The sequence below is a fragment of the Euprymna scolopes genome, chromosome 12 (assembly GCF_053919585.1).
Source record: "Euprymna scolopes isolate OS-2025 chromosome 12, ASM5391958v1, whole genome shotgun sequence".
Classification (NCBI taxonomy): Eukaryota; Metazoa; Mollusca; class Cephalopoda; order Sepiida; family Sepiolidae; genus Euprymna; species Euprymna scolopes.
In genome coordinates, this window is record NC_136493.1 from 28,674,072 (window position 1) to 28,691,924 (window position 17,853).

Below are 17,853 nucleotides of genomic sequence, written 5' to 3' on the forward strand. Positions count from 1 at the left end.
TTTGGAGAAGGGAGGGTGTGTGTATATAATATATATATTATATATAAAAATACCACATCTTAAAGTTTGTATGCATAAAAGATGTAGCTAAGATTATTATACAAAGGAACTTTACAATGTGAGGCAGTCTAAAATTTACCCCCCTCCCCCCTAAAACGAATATTAATGTGATTTTTTTGTATATAAGTACAAAAATTTCAATAGTAAAAATATTGAAGCTGAAGTGAGCAGCGACAAATAACCCAACATTATGGGATATCGGAAAATGCTAATGTGAAGAAATCCTCAAAAACAAAACGTTGCAAGGAGGAAGAAAATCAGACTGCCATGAAGGAGGCGAGAAACGTAAAATCTAGACAAGAGTCCCTTCAAAACGTCTTGCAATTGGCTGCTGTTCAAAAAAGGTTGGAGGTGTTCTATGCTCAAAGTTATTTACCTTATGGTAGACAAGTTTTCTGGGATGTTTAACTATCAGATATGGACTAGGACAGAAACAACTTTGCGGAAATAGAACTGAAAGTTTTGGTCTTGAAATTTGTGTGCAAATATCGTCACAAAGTTTTAAAGAATAGAAATTTTAAGTGAGATGAGTATTCCAATTTACTATTAAAAATGTCAAGTTAAGAACCTTGAAAAACATAGAAGAAACAGATTTTAAAGATATCATTGCATTTATTTTTTCCAAAAAAGACCAGAGTGGGGGGGGAAAAAAAAAAAAAAAAAAAAAAAGTAAAAAAAATATATCATGAAATACAAAAAGAAAATACAAAAAAGGTATTTCAAGAAAAATAAAATTGAAAAAAAAATTGTTAAGTCAGACTACACGTTTTAATTTTTATTCTTTCACTTCAAGTTTGGTTGACCCACCCACCCTTAATATAATGACCAATATTTGAAAATACAGAATTTGGTTGCCATTTTCTTTTGTTTCACGTGAATGAAATCCTGAAGACTTCGATGGCAAGATGAAGAAAATACGGCTGACGTGGAATTTCTTTGCTCTCGCCGTAGATTCAAGATTTTTTTTTTTTTTTTTCTTTTAATATATTCGAGTTATACACATTGGGAATTTTGGGGCCAAAAAAATAATTGGCAATTTTACACAACAGCAAGATTTATTTTTTAAAAATCTTAAAGTTTTATATCTTTGGCTTTTACAAGAATACAGGAAAAATTAAAATAAACCTTGCTTATATGAAAGAAACAAGCATTAATACTAACATTTTAAACAAAAAAAAAAAATTATTCAAGTTTTGAAAAATAAATGGGGGAGAAGCTCCTTAAAGTTGTTTAATATCCCAATGCCATCATGATCGTGTTTGAAGAACTACAAGAAGCAACTAGACAGGAACTACACGATTGTTGGCAGTGCCTGGAAAAGTTAAAGGATGAAAAGGACAGGGAAGAGGAACATAGGGAGAGAGGGGAGGGAGAGAAAGAAAAAGACAAGGTTAGAAAGACAGATGGAGGACAAGAGAGCAATACGCAATTTACAGCAGCCATATTAGTGGGTTTGATTTTTTTTGTACTTTTTTTTTTTTTTTTTTAAATCTTTTCTTATTCCACTTTTCCAATTTCTTTTGGTAACAAGTTTTCACACCAAACTAGCTTTTGTCCAAAGATAATCCAGTGCCAACCGAACGAACACCAGAGCAACTTTTTTTTTTGAGCGATCGTTTATCAACAGACAAAGCTAAGAACTTGTAGAAATATTGTTTTCCAGGTTTAAAGTTTTTGATTTTTCTTTTTTCCACTACCTTCCACGGGAGCAGCGAGAATCTTTGCTTTCTTGAAATTAAGACCATTATTATTTTTTTTTTTTTATTCCTCGATTTTATTGAGCAGCAATTTCAGTGGCTGCAGGTGTGATTTCTGTGGCCGGTGCCTCCTTTTTCAGATCATCATCCTCAGCCACCTTCTTGGGGGCATCGTCACTTTCCTGAGGAGCAGAATCGGCAGGTTTCTCCTCCTTCTCGGTGTCTAGTAAAAATAAAGATTAGAAATTTAAATATTTGCACAAGATTTTTTCTTTAAATATGGTCAGACTGGGGGAAAGTTACTCAAATTGATATTTTAAGAGGAATAATTAAATTAACCCATTTCAGGAAGGTTTCACAACAGATTAATAAAATCCGTATAATTCTTACAACTGGCAGCTTTAAGTCAAATTTGAAGTTGGGAGAGGAAGGGAGGTGGTTTGGCAACAAAAATCATGCTTAGGCATAAATTGCTTTGAAGCTTGCAAATTTGGACAATGATCTATTGCAGGTATTGAATCCTACCAAAATACTAAGCCAACAGTCATGAGCCAAACCCAAGGAAAGAATAGTTACCTTTATCAGATTTCTCTTCGGTCTTCTCTTCAGTCTTTTCAGACTCTTCTGTCGTCTTATCCTTAGCCTCTTCACCTTCAGACTTGGTCTTCTCTTTGGATTTTTCCTTGGGCTCCTCTGGGGGTGGTGGTGGTGGGGCATCAAGGGGCTCGTATCCTTCCATATGACAATATCTTGCACTCAACTCGTACACTTTCTTCTGCAGTTCTTCGGCAGATTCTTCAGGAGCCTTCATTTCCTGGTTATCCTTGTAATATTTGCCAGATACACCTAAACAAGACAAAGTTGGAAGATCAAACACTTCATACACTCCAGTTAAAAACACTTCATACACTCCAGTTAAAAACACTTCATACACTCCAGTTAAAAACACTTCATACACTCCAGTTAAAAACACTTCATACACTCCAGTTAAAAACACTTCATACACTCCAGTTAAAAACACTTCATACACTCCAGTTAAAAACACTTCATACACTCCAGTTAAAAACACTTCATACACTCCAGTTAAAAACACTTCATACACTCCAGTTAAAAACACTTCATACACTCCAGTTAAAAACACTTCATACACTCCAGTTAAAAACACTTCATACACTCCAGTTAAAAACACTTCATACACTCCAGTTAAAAACACTTCATACACTCCAGTTAAAAACACTTCATACACTCCAGTTAAAAACACTTCATACACTCCAGTTAAAAACACTTCATACACTCCAGTTAAAAACACTTCATACACTCCAGTTAAAAACACTTCATACACTCCAGTTAAAAACACTTCATACACTCCAGTTAAAAACACTTCATACACTCCAGTTAAAAACACTTCATACACTCCAGTTAAAAACACTTCATACACTCCAGTTAAAAACACTTCATACACTCCAGTTAAAAACACTTCATACACTCCAGTTAAAAACACTTCATACACTCCAGTTAAAAACACTTCATACACTCCAGTTAAAAACACTTCATACACTCCAGTTAAAAACACTTCATACACTCCAGTTAAAAACACTTCATACACTCCAGTTAAAAACACTTCATACACTCCAGTTAAAAACACTTCATACACTCCAGTTAAAAACACTTCATACACTCCAGTTAAAAACACTTCATACACTCCAGTTAAAAACACTTCATACACTCCAGTTAAAAACACTTCATACACTCCAGTTAAAAACACTTCATACACTCCAGTTAAAAACACTTCATACACTCCAGTTAAAAACACTTCATACACTCCAGTTAAAAACACTTCATACACTCCAGTTAAAAACACTTCATACACTCCAGTTAAAAACACTTCATACACTCCAGTTAAAAACACTTCATACACTCCAGTTAAAAACACTTCATACACTCCAGTTAAAAACACTTCATACACTCCAGTTAAAAACACTTCATACACTCCAGTTAAAAACACTTCATACACTCCAGTTAAAAACACTTCATACACTCCAGTTAAAAACACTTCATACACTCCAGTTAAAAACACTTCATACACTCCAGTTAAAAAAAAAAAAAAAAATGAAAAAAATTAACACAACCAATGAGTTTGTAGAAGATATTAAAAATTTTGAAAGCTTACCTTTGAGCTTTTCGCCCGTTGCCATTTCAACCACAGCCTTTGCTCCTTGTTCAACACTTCGAGTGGCCTTTGTGAAACGGAGGAGTCCGTGCAGGACAAACTTGCGATAGAACCTTTGGGCATTGCTTGTGTTTCGGAATAATTCTGTAGTTGGAATAAAACCTGAAGAAAAAATGTTATACAGTAAACAACCAAGTGATATCAGGTTTAATAACCGAAACATGAACCAAATGTTGTATAAAAAAAAAAAAAAAAAAAATTCATACCTGGGCAAAGGCAGTTGATGGTGACGCCACTGCTAGACTCCAGTTGTTTGGCCAGCTCATGAGTAAACATAACATTGGCCAATTTGGAATTCTTGTAGGCTTGGTGAGAGTTGTATGTATTTTCCTTCTCCAAGAAAAAGTTTTCCACATCAAGGGTTTCCAGAGCTGCAATAGATTTCATTAAGCACTTTAAATTCAAAAGCATATTAGAGAAATTTAGACATTTCAAAAACACTAAAAAGCAACGATTACTTACCTGGTTGCCGTCTGCCTAAAGCCTTATTATGCATACATGTCACAACAACAATCCTAGCATCACCATTTTCTTCAGCTCCAACCTTTTTCAAGTCAGGCAATAGCAAATGAGTTAACAAAAATGGCCCTGAAACGAAATTAAAGCCAATTTAATACTCCAATCAACATGGAATTAAAATACATCAAGTTACAAGTTTACAAAATTTAACCCCCACCCACAAGTTGATGAATTTAACTTTAAAAGTTAGAATTGAATGTAGGTCACATTGAAAGTTAAGAGGGGCTCCAGTTTTCTTAAATAGCTTTGAAAATCTTAATGGGATAACTAATCAAACTGGATAAAAAGGTTACCAAATCATAAGTTTGCATGTTTGGCTAAAAGTTAAATACAACAAAAACACCCACAAAGTACTGCTCTGAGGATCTAAAATATTTTAAATTACACATTCAACTATACAGATTTTGCCGGCGTGGATGTGATGTATGATAGAGGGGGGTTACAACCAGTTGATATACTAGCTAAAGAGAAGTACAGATTCTTAATCATAGAATTGTGTGCCCAAATAGAAAGAAATGGGTTGAGGAAAGCAAAAGGAAATATAAGGAGTTAGAAATCGCTTATGTCATGTAGCCCTAAAAGATAACGAGCTGGTCAAGAAACTCAATTAACATAAGTTTGGTTCTTAACAGTTAATGCGAGAAAGAACACTTTCAGAAAGTATGGAAGAAGGGTTTTAAACGTTAAAGGAATTTTAGAAAATGTTAAAAGCATTCTTGAAAATCGGAAAGATTTAAAGTATAAAAACTTTAAATGAAAATGCAATCAACGTTTACCGGAAAAGTTGAATGTTGAATCATAACTCCAAGCTAAATACCATCTATTGGATATAAAAACAAAACGTGCGTGTCTAAACCTTTGGCACGCAACAAACACCGACAAAATTGGTATCATTAGAAAGACCTATCTCTCGGATGGCAAATATCTTAAAATTGACAAAAAAAAAAAAAAAAAAAAAAAAAATTAATTTTGTGCTGTCAACTGGACTGTTTGCAAAGTTATTCATGCTTCGCAATCTCAACATACGTTTAAAAAATTTCCAATTCATGTGACATCTGTGCCATGGGCGTGACGACCAAGACATTTGCTTTTTTCTCCTTTTCCTCTTTTGCATTACAGGATGTGGCTAATTTTTGCAGTTGCACAGCCACTTTTTTTTTTTTAAAAAAAATGGCTGGGGGTTGGTTGCTCAATAGCCTTACTATACCATATCTTCACACCCGAGCATCGCCAGGTACTCATGCTTGTATACAAAGCAAGGAAGGGGGGGGGAAGCACCGATAATTCATTAAAAACCAAGTGCTTTTTGTAAAATTTTGGTTCAGCTGTAGATGGAGCATCCTACATTCACCTGCCATCATATTCAGAGAGATCTTAATATTTTAACTATCCTGCAAGTACAGTCGTTTGTATTTCTTTCACTTGGTTCACCGGGTATATTTGGATGGTAGTTTGAAATTTTATTCCTGGGAGCCTGGTTGCTTATATAATTATTGGATTGAGATCTAACAGTTTCTTTGCAGATTTATTCTAGCATAAATGCATTACAAAGTGCCATTAAAATTTTAGTTTGTATATTTTAATGGCTTTATCGCAGGGAAATTGCTATTAATTTTTATTCAAGCGTTGAAAAAGGCCATAAGATTCTGAGATTAGCTTTATCTCTAGGAAAAAAAAGGTAGAAGAGCTGCTCACCTAAATGATTTGTTCCCATGGTTAATTCAAAATTATCCTTAGTAAATTGCCGCTTCGTATCCTTTGGACTCATAAAATGTCCAGCATTGTTAATAAGAGTATGCAGCTTTTTCTCTGTGGCATGGAAATCTTCCACAAACTTTTGGATGGAGGCTTTGTCGGCCAAGTCAAGCTGAAAGATGAAAGTTTTATTTTATTAAATTGTACAGCGAGTGTATTTCAGACAATAGTTGAACAGATTAAATTTATACAGATTTTTTAATAGAAAGTGTTTAGGCATTAAAAGCAGTTTTGTTTCCAGTTAAAGTTTCATTAAATAAACACGAAATCGGGTCAAATCCGGTGGCAATTTTGGTTTGCTTCAGTTACTAAAAAAATTGACACGTTCAAGTGTTGTAATTTTAGATGCATAATACAAACTGTTTATGGAAACGATTCATTTAATAAAATAAGACGACATTAAATGTCCAAACAGACATTTATTTCTTTCCTGGTCGCGATTTTTTAAAAATTAGTTTCAATGAAAGTTTGGTTGTTCAAACAATATTTGATTATTTAACTATTTCGAATGAACTAAAATTTATAGACAAATTGTTAAAACACGTTGCTCAATTTCCTGTAATTTTTTTCTCAATTCTTTATAATGAAGATAAAAATATGAAACTCACCTGCATAAAAGTTGCGAGGGCATTTGGATTCTTGCTAAGAATTTTCTCTACGGCAGCTTTACCTTTTTCTTCATTTCTGCAAGCGAGGATCACATCGTTTCCACCCTCGCACAAGAGACGAGCAGTTTCGAATCCAATACCGGAGTTGGCCCCAGTTACAATCACAACACGCCCCGTCATCTTCACGCCCTAACACCTGAAACAGGAAATTTAAAGTTTTTTAAGGACTAAAAAGGCTATACATTTATTTCTAGCATGTGTGTCCATGCATTGCTCTAATGTGAAAATTAAAAGTAGAACGCAAGATATGTTTCTAAGGGAGGAGGCAATCCAGCTCAAAAGACACGTACTAAATAGAAACATTAAATTTAGTCAGTTGAGGATTCTAGCACTTCTGCACTCAAGTTATTAAGTTTCCCCACAAAAGCACATTGTGACAAATCGTCCCATTGTCAGGAAACACTCCAAGTGTCAATCTCGTTAACTTCAAGTATTGAATTTCTTAAATAGAATTTGCCAAGAATATTTCGTGAGAACCCCCCCCCACTCAATATTGTTAGTTTTATTAATACTAAAAGAATTTTAGTAGACTAACCCATATCAAAGCGAGTTGTTAAAATCGGACAGCAACTTAGTTCGCAAAAAAAAAAAAAAAAAAAAAAAAAAAAAAAAAAAAAAAAAAAGGTAAGTGTAATTTTTAAAGAAACAGGAATGTGCGTCTGAACCAAATGAAGACAGATCTCCTTCCCAGCACTTATCCAGGATTTCAGATTTTTTAAATTGTAATTGCAGGATTTTGAAATGTGAACACCCGCAGCCATTTTTAGCAGAATGGGATGGGGGGGGGGTCGCGTAAGCACCCCCTCCTTTCATTCAAGTACTGAAAAGAGAAGACCCATGATTCACGTGTTCAGCATTATATGAACGGGCACTCGTTATAATTAAAGCGGCAATAATAATTGAACGTCAAGTATTTCAAAACCCGCCTAATTTATATTTTATAAAAATTAGTGACAAACGCATATAGCATAAAAAGGTGACATTTAAAAAATCCTACTTTCTTGAAATGTCATCCTCAATCGCAACTACAACGTTGTCAGTTTTCATTGCGTTCGGCACATAAATCTTCACTGCGAGCGCTCATTAGACATTTTCCTGCATTTTAGAATTTAAATTTAGCAATAAATTCAGAAAAATATAAATACGGATTTAAGTTACAAATCTTGTCACACATTCACTACCGTTTAAATGTAAAAAAAATATTTGATAATTTTTTTACGATGTGCCCCAGCGTATCATAAACACGCTAAACCTCACATCACATGTTAACGGCTTTCAGAAAACATCTCGAAAGCTGTTCTTAACATGGGGAGGTTGGGGAGTGTATTCGGAAAACAATTAACATGGGAGTGGTTGGGGGTTTTTATACTACGCTGAGGCAGGTCGTCAAAAATAAAAATACCAAATATTTGAAACAGTTTTTCCAAGAGGAAATAAATTAAAGACACGAAGAATAAGAGAGGGGGGGGGGGATAAACCAAATTCCCCTAAATAGAAACTGCCGGGGTAAGAGTATTCACGCCAAATGTCTGGAATTCAGGCAGAATTATATACAAGAATTAGTCTTAACCTATTAAGAGATCAGTTTTCAAGAATTGGAAAGGAAAGAAACTCCTCAGCTTCCATGAATCTATTTTAATGGAGCCGCCAACCGAGCCACTTAAATAGAAGCGGGGAAAAAATCGATTCGCCATCGAAAACTAAATGTTCGAAAGCAACAGGTAGCAAATGTTTTGAAAGCTAGGAAGCAGCCATCGGGAAAGATAAGTAAAACAGTTCAATACCCCCCCCCCAACTGTTGAATATGACAATTCTTTTAAACCCATGAAAATTCCGGGAGGGGGGGAAAAAAAAAAAAAAAAAAAAAAAGGTAAATTTATACAAACACCGTGACAGCGAATTAACCCTAACCCCAACCCTAACGCTGTCACGGTGTTTGTATAATAATACCGAAAAAAATGTACCCTAACCCTAACCCAGTTTTCAGATTCGTGTTCAGCACACCGAAACGTAACAGAATACTACGTAAAAGATTTTACTAATTCGCTGTCACGGTGTTTGTATAATAATACCAAAAAAAGCACATCAAATGCGTATTAGAGATTGCGAATAAGTTATTTAACTGAATGTCATCGAGTTGATAAATGCATTCCACAACGGAATGTTAATTAGATGAAGACGGGGATGGTGATACTTGGAGTCAATTTTAAGATTTTTTTAAAAAAACTATTGAAATTGACTTGCAGCTGGTTTATGCTCTACAAGTTCAGATTGAGGAAAGTTAACAAGTTTTATATTTAAGGAGAGTTAAAGAATGTTTTAGATTTTTTTGGGGGGGCTTACTAATATATCCAAGATATTAGGAAATTATCGAGATAATATAATATATAATAATAATAATATATATAATAATAATATATATAATAATAATATATATAATAATAATATATATAATAATAATATATATAATAATAATATATATAATAATAATATATATAATAATAATATATATAATAATAATATATATAATAATATATATAATAATAATATATATAATAATAATATATATAATAATAATATATATAATAATATATATATATAATAATATATATAATAATAATATATATAATAATAATATATATAATAATAATATATATAATAATAATATATATAATAATAATATATATAATAATAATATATATAATAATAATATATATAATAATAATATATATAATAATAATATATATAATAATAATATATATAATAATAATATATATAATAATAATATATATAATAATAATATATATAATAATAATATATATAATAATAATATATATAATAATAATATATATAATAATAATATATATAATAATATATATAATATATAATAATATAATATATAATAATATAATATATATATCGTAATTTTACATCAACTAAAAAGTAGATAAAACATTGGAAAGGGTGGTACCAAAAACATACCAACATACACATATCAAATGAAAACACATACCAATGCTACATACACATATAGCAAATGAAAATAGCTGGCTCAAGGGGATTTTCTCAACATGATGACATTGAGCCTGCCATAAATCTGGGCAAACGGTCAGATTTTTTTTTGTGGATGAGGAGGGAGAAGGTATAGTCGATTTTTAGACAAGTTTATTTACGTAACCCAAGGTAAATTTTTAATTAGAGGCAAATTTAAAAAATAAAAAGTGCTCTATGAAAAGGTGGAAGAGTTCATTGCATTCAGCAGTAAAATTTAGTTGTAACTGCTTTATGTAAAAACAATCAGGAATTCTCATTGACAAGATTTAAGCGTGTCATTAAAGTTCCATCCGACTATGAATGGAGCTTATGAAAATGTAATGATATTCAAACGTCTGTTTTGCAAGGAGATCACAAAAATCTACACGGATTGAATATACTCCTCAGGTCCTTTATTGTTGCTGCTGACTGACCTTCAATTATAGAAATTATTTTCAGATCTATCAGGGGGGTATCACACGAGTCCACTTTTAACAGGAATTAGATTCAATTTTAACCCTTTGATATTCAACTGCCCTCGCAGGGCAAAATAAGCCTTTATCAAGTATGTTAAAGCGAAAAGTTTTATTATCAAGTGTTTTAATGAAGTCAGAAATTTAAAAACCGACAAAATAAGCCATAAAATAGAATTGTTTTCGAGGTGGTCTTGTTTCAAACTTTATACGCTTAATGTACGAAACTTACTAGAATCATCGAAAATGGGTTCTATATGGGGGTAGGAGATAATTATTTCAAGTACAGAAGAAAAATGCTTAGAGGTGGAGGTACTGTGTGTGCATCAAGAGTTTTTCTCACACGCACAGAATCGTGTCAAGATCAACGATGGTGGCACTTTCAATTATCTTGAAAAGAGGAACACGAAAAGGAAGCTACTTTAGTGGTTGGCAGGATGTTGCTACTACATTTTGTTGTAAAGTCTCCAGTTAGATTGGAGAAACGCACATGGCCAAATAGTTCAATTGCCATAGTAACAATGGCGGTCAGGTGATAGCATCTTGAAATAACCTCTTTCGAGATGAAGACAGAAAAGTTAATTGGCCATTAATGTAGACCAGCTGACACCAAGAGTGTCAGTTCGGGGTGGGGATCAAATGCAACAAGTCATTGTCTTTTCAGGAAAAATTATCTTGAATTCTTGTAGGCCACGAAGAAATCCATGGTTTTATATTCAGATTGATTTAGCGTCGATATTTACGAGTTCGAATGCATTTATCCGTCATCAGCAAATTCAAGTTTCCCATTTCCCAGGAATGCGAGTAGCCAGCCAACAATTAACGTTTGGGGGGGGGGGGATATGACCCCCCCCCCGATTTCCTCACGGAGGTAGGAGTGAAACACCCCTAATGAGAACGAAGTAATAAAATTATAGCGATTCGGCAAAAGTCGAAGCCATAAAAAGTGGCAAGAATTCAAAGAAAAGGCGAAATTCCACTTTTCTAATTTAGAAGAGGCAAAATACTGCTAAAAAGTTTTCTTGCCCTAGAAATCGCCGGTACAGATGGGCAATCAATATTGAAGACTAAAAATAATGTTCATATTTCAATCTTTATAAAATACCAGCTGCTAATGAAGCCGTAACATGGTATTTAGAAACCGTCGGTACAGATGGCAAAATTGCATGAAAAATGCTCTAACAAGTGAGCGCACATCAAATGTTTTATTAAAAGAAATTGATTTTATTTTTTCGTCAGCGATTCTGATGAAGACAATTTAGAGTGAATGAGGTCATCAACTTGTGATATAGTAAAAGAGCCGGTCTCATGACCAATATTTGATGAAGAGAAAAAAGTCAAATGACACCACCCACATTGTCATAACTGGAAAGAACACAGCAATATCCACCCGACTCCCATTTCTCTCCTTCCATTCGGTGTTGCTAAGAGACGGATATATGAAATCTTCAAAATTATACAGGTTGCTATAGTAACGAGGTTCGAGACTTGCAAAATCAATACTTACCTCGTCGTCGTCGTCACACCCACATCAATTTTTGATACTGCAACCGCCATTCAAAGAATGCAGCAGTTACGGAAGGGCAGACCGACGTTGGGGGGGGGGGAATAATGGTACGAACTTAAGAGTTTCAGCTTGAATTTTTAGTCCTGAAAATTCAGAATTCTAGTTTTCCTCATCAGTTTAGCATCTAAAAAGTTAGAAGTACAATTTTCAATCTAAATGAAATTTAGATGCAGTTTAGGACACTCGTTTACAGAAAGGTTGGGTTTTCTGTAGTCGCTGGTTGGCACCATTTTAAAAAGTGAAAACGAGCAACACTACCGATGTTTTCGGCTTACATTGACAAGTCGCAGTTTCACACCATGCGACCTCAACCACTAAGCTCTAATATGGAGCACTATTAAGATATGCAAGCTTACTGAAAAATAGCCTAAGCTAAGAAAATATTTCAAAGGAATGTCAATTAACTCGCATAATGAGATTCCTATGGGTATCGAGCCACACTGATGAGTCAAGTTGTCGCCAACAATTGGCTTAATGTAGGTTCCAAACAATTTCAGAAAGATCTGAAAATAATTTCTATAATTGAAATTTTTCGATTTGTCAAAAGTTTGGAGTTTTAGTTTAATAAAATGGAAGTAAAACTGTTACAAAGTTTCTCTAACTTCCGTATAACAAGTCACGGAATTTAAAGTTAACTGAAACATTTCAGTCAGTTCAGAGAACTATGTCCATATGTCATATCAAGTATCGTCAGGGTCGGTTGAAATTTAAAATTACACATGAACAAAATAGTTTCATGAATCGGTTACTAAAATCAATTCAAAAAGAAACTTAATTAGATTCTACGGGACGGGATTTCCAGCTATCCGTATTTTAGTTTCCCTATTTTAAAAAGTTCAAGTGATATGTCAAACAAATCTAATTGGAGGGGGGGGGGGACCGGTTCAATTTAGAGCAATTTCAGTCTTCAGCGAAAGACTGAGTAGTTTCGGATCAGAAAAGGAATTATGGACCTACAACTAAGATCCCATTCCACCTCAGATCTTTCAGATGTGACCATTAACAAGAAAAACTTAACGCTCAATTCAAATAAAGACATTTGGGGATAGAGGGAAGATCAGCTGCTTTTTATGAGCGCAGTTTAAAATTGTTATCGACTGCTTCACGCGATTCAGTTATAGTAATATTCCTTTCAAATAATGCAGGAAATGGAATTCAGGATGACCAAAATTAACGGAAATCTAATTTGTTAGGGTAATCAGGACTTAAAGCTGGACTAGCATTTACAGATGTTTAAACTGCCGAAACAAAATATAGCAGATTGTTTGAAATGTATTGCACAAACCCTGGAGGTTTTCAATATTCAACAGAAGGAGTACCCCCCCCCCTCTTCGTATTTCTAATAGAGTCGACAATTTAGAGTAGAAACGAAATAAAAAGGACACTTTAAAGTTAAGGAGATAAAAAGCGATATGCACATTTTCAAACTTGTCAAACTTAAAACAGGCTAGAAAAATCGATTTTTCTTTCCTTTACGGAAGATATTTAACAAACGGTTAAAGATTTATAGATTTTAATTTTCCGCGAGAATTGGATTGGAGTTAAATAGGGGGAGGGGAGAGACTTAGTGTAGGAAAAGCCATTTAATGGCAAAAAGTTGAATCATTTTAATAATTATCAATTTTCCACGCTAGTAAACTTTATTAGCGGAATTATGTTTCCATAATTCGATGAAGTACTTAATGGACGACAGATGAGCGAAATAAAAATGACAAGTTTAAAAAAATCCATAAGATGGAAAATAGGGAACGTGGTAGAAAAAAAATTACGGCGCGCAGAGAACGAGGAGCCATACCTGCTACCCCTTACACACAGGAGCTTTAAGAGTTAAAACTATTTTTTAGGCTTAGATGGAGCACTGAGCAGATACTAGATTTTAATCTTCCTAAGACGGAGAAGCTGGCCGAGAACAAGGCTGGTCACCAGTAATAAAGAGCGAGAGAGTCATCTCCCTCACGTCGACGAAGAGAGAGAGAGAGAGGGGGGGGATTAAGAAACCTCCCGCCACATAACTTAACAGCTGCAGAGTTTTATTTTACGCATCAAGTCATTAAAGTAGATTAAACCCCCGATATATTGTCAAAAAACAATCTTAACTTTTACTTTCGAGTGTTCTAACGTGAATGGTTAGACAAAAAAAGAAAACTCAGATTTTACGATAACTAATCAAAAAGTGACAAGTGCGAAGTTAATATTTATCGGATAATAGCAAAACATTTGATAAAAGTAAATATATTTAAAATTTAAGTGAGTCAGTATCTAGAAATCGACATGAACACTTAGGAAATACTTTATTAAGTGGTAATTTTTAAGAGAAATTACTAAACAATAAATGCCGGCTCGACGACGCTGAGCGCCGGTTCTTCATCAGAAGCCGTCGACATGGAAGAGGGGGTTAGCTTCGGTCGTACAAGATGGAGGAAGCGGAGGATGAACGGCTGCAACTACTAATTTAGTAGTAACAAGAGAGGGGGGGGGATACACGGCCATAATGAGATGTGATATTACGGAGACAGAAGGGAGGGGGGTAAGAAAAATTGTGTTCACGATCAAGGGTTACGAATAGTATTTAAAAGACAGTAAAGTGTTAATTAGATTTATACAGTACCCAAGAATAAAATTCTAAGTTTTGCTTAAAAAAAAAGAAAAAACCCAATTGCAAAGAATTAAGAGAAAGAAAACCAGTGTTCTGCGAGCGAACAAAGAAAGCGGTTTCATTTGTGTCGTCTTTATGAGAAATCGATAGAAATTAAGTTTGGAAGGGAAAAATCGAAACTGTTTTACCGGTTTAAGGCCGAATACTTATGCAAACGGGAGAAGGGAAGGGGTGGTCGTCTCCATTTTCTTTTTTTTTTTTTTATGTACAGTTTAATTGTCTGAAAACTCCGTTGAGCAAAAACGGATTTTCCGACAATTCTAAACAATGAAAAATCGCCATCGAGTGCACGACGATTGTGACCAGAAAACAAAGGGTTAAAGCGAAAAGACCGCACTTTTAAAAAGTTCGGAATCTTCATAATCCGGACGAGACAAGTGATAATTAAAAAGGTTCCATATAAAGGGTTTGAAAAATTACATTTGATCTTAGATCAAGCATTCATGGATTGAACTTTTAATTTCATCTTAGTTCTAAAATGTTTAAGGCTTGTGGGGTAATTCAATTCTAGTAAAATTTAGGTAGACATTAAAAAGGAAAAAAGATTAAGGGTCCATTCGGCATCACATGATTACAAAAGACGAGCGACTAATGTGCCCCCACCTCAATTACATTCTTCAAATATGTGAGGAAAAGTGAAGAGTTAAGGAGTAGTGGATTTGCAAAGGAGATAATATATTTGTCAACCTACAAATGACAGGACTTTCGTGTAAAAAAAAAAAAAAAAAGCCGGGTCTGCCGGCATCGTGTGGGGGGGGGGATCAGCAACGAAAGCGGCCGAAGAAAAGACGGGCGCTTTTCCTCGGAGTAGCATTCATTTAAATGCTTTATTCTTGATAAATTTTGTCATGCCATTTAAAACAAACTGGGTACTTAATATTTTCGTTTAATTTTTAAATTTGAGCTTTTCCATGAGAAGCTTTTAAACAGCGGAAAAGCTTTCCGAAAGAAATGTATTTTAACGAAAAAAAAAAAGAAATGGACATTTGACATTTTAATGAAATCGACAAGGGGGGGGGGTAAGTTTAGAATTTGGAGTTATTGAACCAATTTTGAAAATTAAAGTGGACTTTTATAATTTAAAAAAGTGCAAAGTTACCTAAAATTGAAATGACAGCATTAAATATTTAATACGGTTAAATAGATATTAGGTTTATATTCATTTCAAAGAATGGAATTTAAAAAATTCCACTTTGACAATCTAATTTGTCAGTTTTCGTTCTTGCTAAACTATTTAGCAAGATGTTCATAAAGTTTCATAAGAATTTACATGTAAGAATTTTTAAGAGTTAATTATAGAAAAAAAAAAAATCCGCGCAAACCGTAAGACCCAATTCTTGCAAAGCAAAAATAAAGAACGAAAATGTAAGCCTTGTGACATGCAATCATGTATATATATATATTATATATATATATATATATATTACCGAAATTGGAAATTCCTTTTCTCTGAAAATGGAAGCTCCAGAAGTTTTACACAGAAAAAAAAGTAAAATATTAAAAACTCCATGACAGGTCTTACCTTCTGATAGAAAAAAAATCAAGTTATATCGTTTTAAAGAATAAAGCCGGTTAAAATCCTCCAAATATTCAAATCCGAAGTTATGTAGCTTGTAGTATATATATTTTTTCTCTTTCCTTTTTTGTATGTAGTAGTGATTTTTCCAGAGAGCAGAAGGGAAATAAAGTGAACGTCAAGAGAACGGCGCCTGCCTTGAGTCAAGTGTGGCTACTAAACAGCAGCGGCAGCTTCTCTTTCTTCTCAGTCGCGCACGCCTCTCTCTATCAACGCTCTCCCTCTCTACCGACTTACCCTCTTTATTTGCGTTCTCTCTCCACTTCACTCACACTTGCACTCTTGCTCGCAACTCTTTTCTCCTATTATTATTTTACCCTCTTTAATTTACATAGCATTCACTCTCACTTTCTCTCTCTCATACAAAGTTTTTGTCTCTATATCTATCACTCTTTTTTCTTTATTTTCAAACTTCTCTCTCTATTCATCTCTCTCTATCTATCTCTCTTTATAACCGTGTCATTATCATTATTATTATTATTTTAAATATTTACTCTCGCCTCAACCACTATCCTCCCCCTCCGTTTAAAAGTTTTGCTCTCGTCTCTCGCTCAAATCCTCTCTCTTGCAGTATAGTTCCTATCTATTTCTCGCTTCAATTTTTATATTATCGCTTTCCCTTTTTCTCTAAAATGATATCTAATTATTCTATCTTTCGTTTTTCTTTATTTCTATTTCTTTCTTTTTTCTTTCTTTCTTTTTCTATTTCTTTTATTTCATTCCGTTTCTTTCTTTTTCTCTCGAAATTCTTTACTATTCAATTCCGCCTCTTTTCGCGTTTTTAAATTATTATCTTCTTTAAATTGAGTAATGTTGAAACTACTTCCCGGCGTTACCCAGGAGTTTTTTCCTTTTCCTTTCTTTTTAAGCTGTAGTTTTGTTTCTTACCAAATTATTATTATTATTATTATTATTATTATTATTATTATTATTATTATTATTATTATTATTATTATTATTATTTAAATTTAAATCAAATTTTGACACTTAAATTCAATTATTACGGCATTTCTGCTGTGACATTTTATTCGACAGTTTAAATGTTTCCAAATTCCTTTCTGGTTTTCGAAGGGTCGCAAAGTAATTTATTCTTTTTGTCAACTATTAAAAAAAAAAAGGCTGACTTGTTTATTACGAAATGACATGCATTATTGTGGATTTTATTCCGCAATTAAATAATTATCATTATAAATAAAAAATTATTTTTGTTTTATTGTAGTTTTGATTTCGATAAATAATAATAATAATAATAATAATAATAATAATAATAATGTGTTAGTCACGTAGAGGCGAGAAACAGACACACGAGAAATAGTCACATAGAAAGAGACAGTTGTTTTTTAATATTTCATAATTTCTTTATAATTCTCTCAGCTGAGAATACTTAAATATTTGTTTAAGAACAACCTCTTAATAATATTTTACACATAAAAATTAAATATTATTTTCCTAATCGTCTTTGAAATATCAAACCGCTTTGTTCCGTCGAAAGAACTTTCAAAATATTCCGCCATTTTTTAAGAAAAAAAAAAATGTGCCTGTCTCAGTCTAGAAGGATTTCTTCTATTTCAACCGAGAACAACCATATATAAATTAGTTTTTTTTTCTTTTCGATTTTA

The 17,853-nt window shown here is 33.4% G+C and overlaps 1 protein-coding gene across 2 annotated transcripts; it reads right to left on the reverse strand.

Moving 5' to 3' along the window:
* Window positions 1-820: 820 nt before the first annotated feature.
* Window positions 821-16,529, reverse strand: LOC145291226 (retinol dehydrogenase 12-like). 2 transcript variants are annotated; one of them, XM_080136819.1, is made up of 8 exons: window positions 16,181-16,529; window positions 6,870-7,065; window positions 6,202-6,373; window positions 4,450-4,575; window positions 4,194-4,358; window positions 3,928-4,089; window positions 2,334-2,603; window positions 821-1,980 (listed from the first exon to the last, which is right to left on the reverse strand). In XM_080136819.1, the coding sequence occupies exons 2-8, from the start codon at window positions 7,047-7,049 to the stop codon at window positions 1,835-1,837; spliced, it is 1,221 nt and encodes a 406-aa protein (XP_079992945.1). In that variant the 5' UTR covers window positions 7,050-7,065; window positions 16,181-16,529; the 3' UTR covers window positions 821-1,834. The 2 variants fall into 2 exon arrangements, with proteins under 2 accessions (XP_079992945.1, XP_079992946.1); XM_080136820.1 differs by lacking the exon at window positions 16,181-16,529 and adding an exon at window positions 13,798-13,973.
* Between the last annotated feature and the right edge of the window lie 1,324 nt (window positions 16,530-17,853).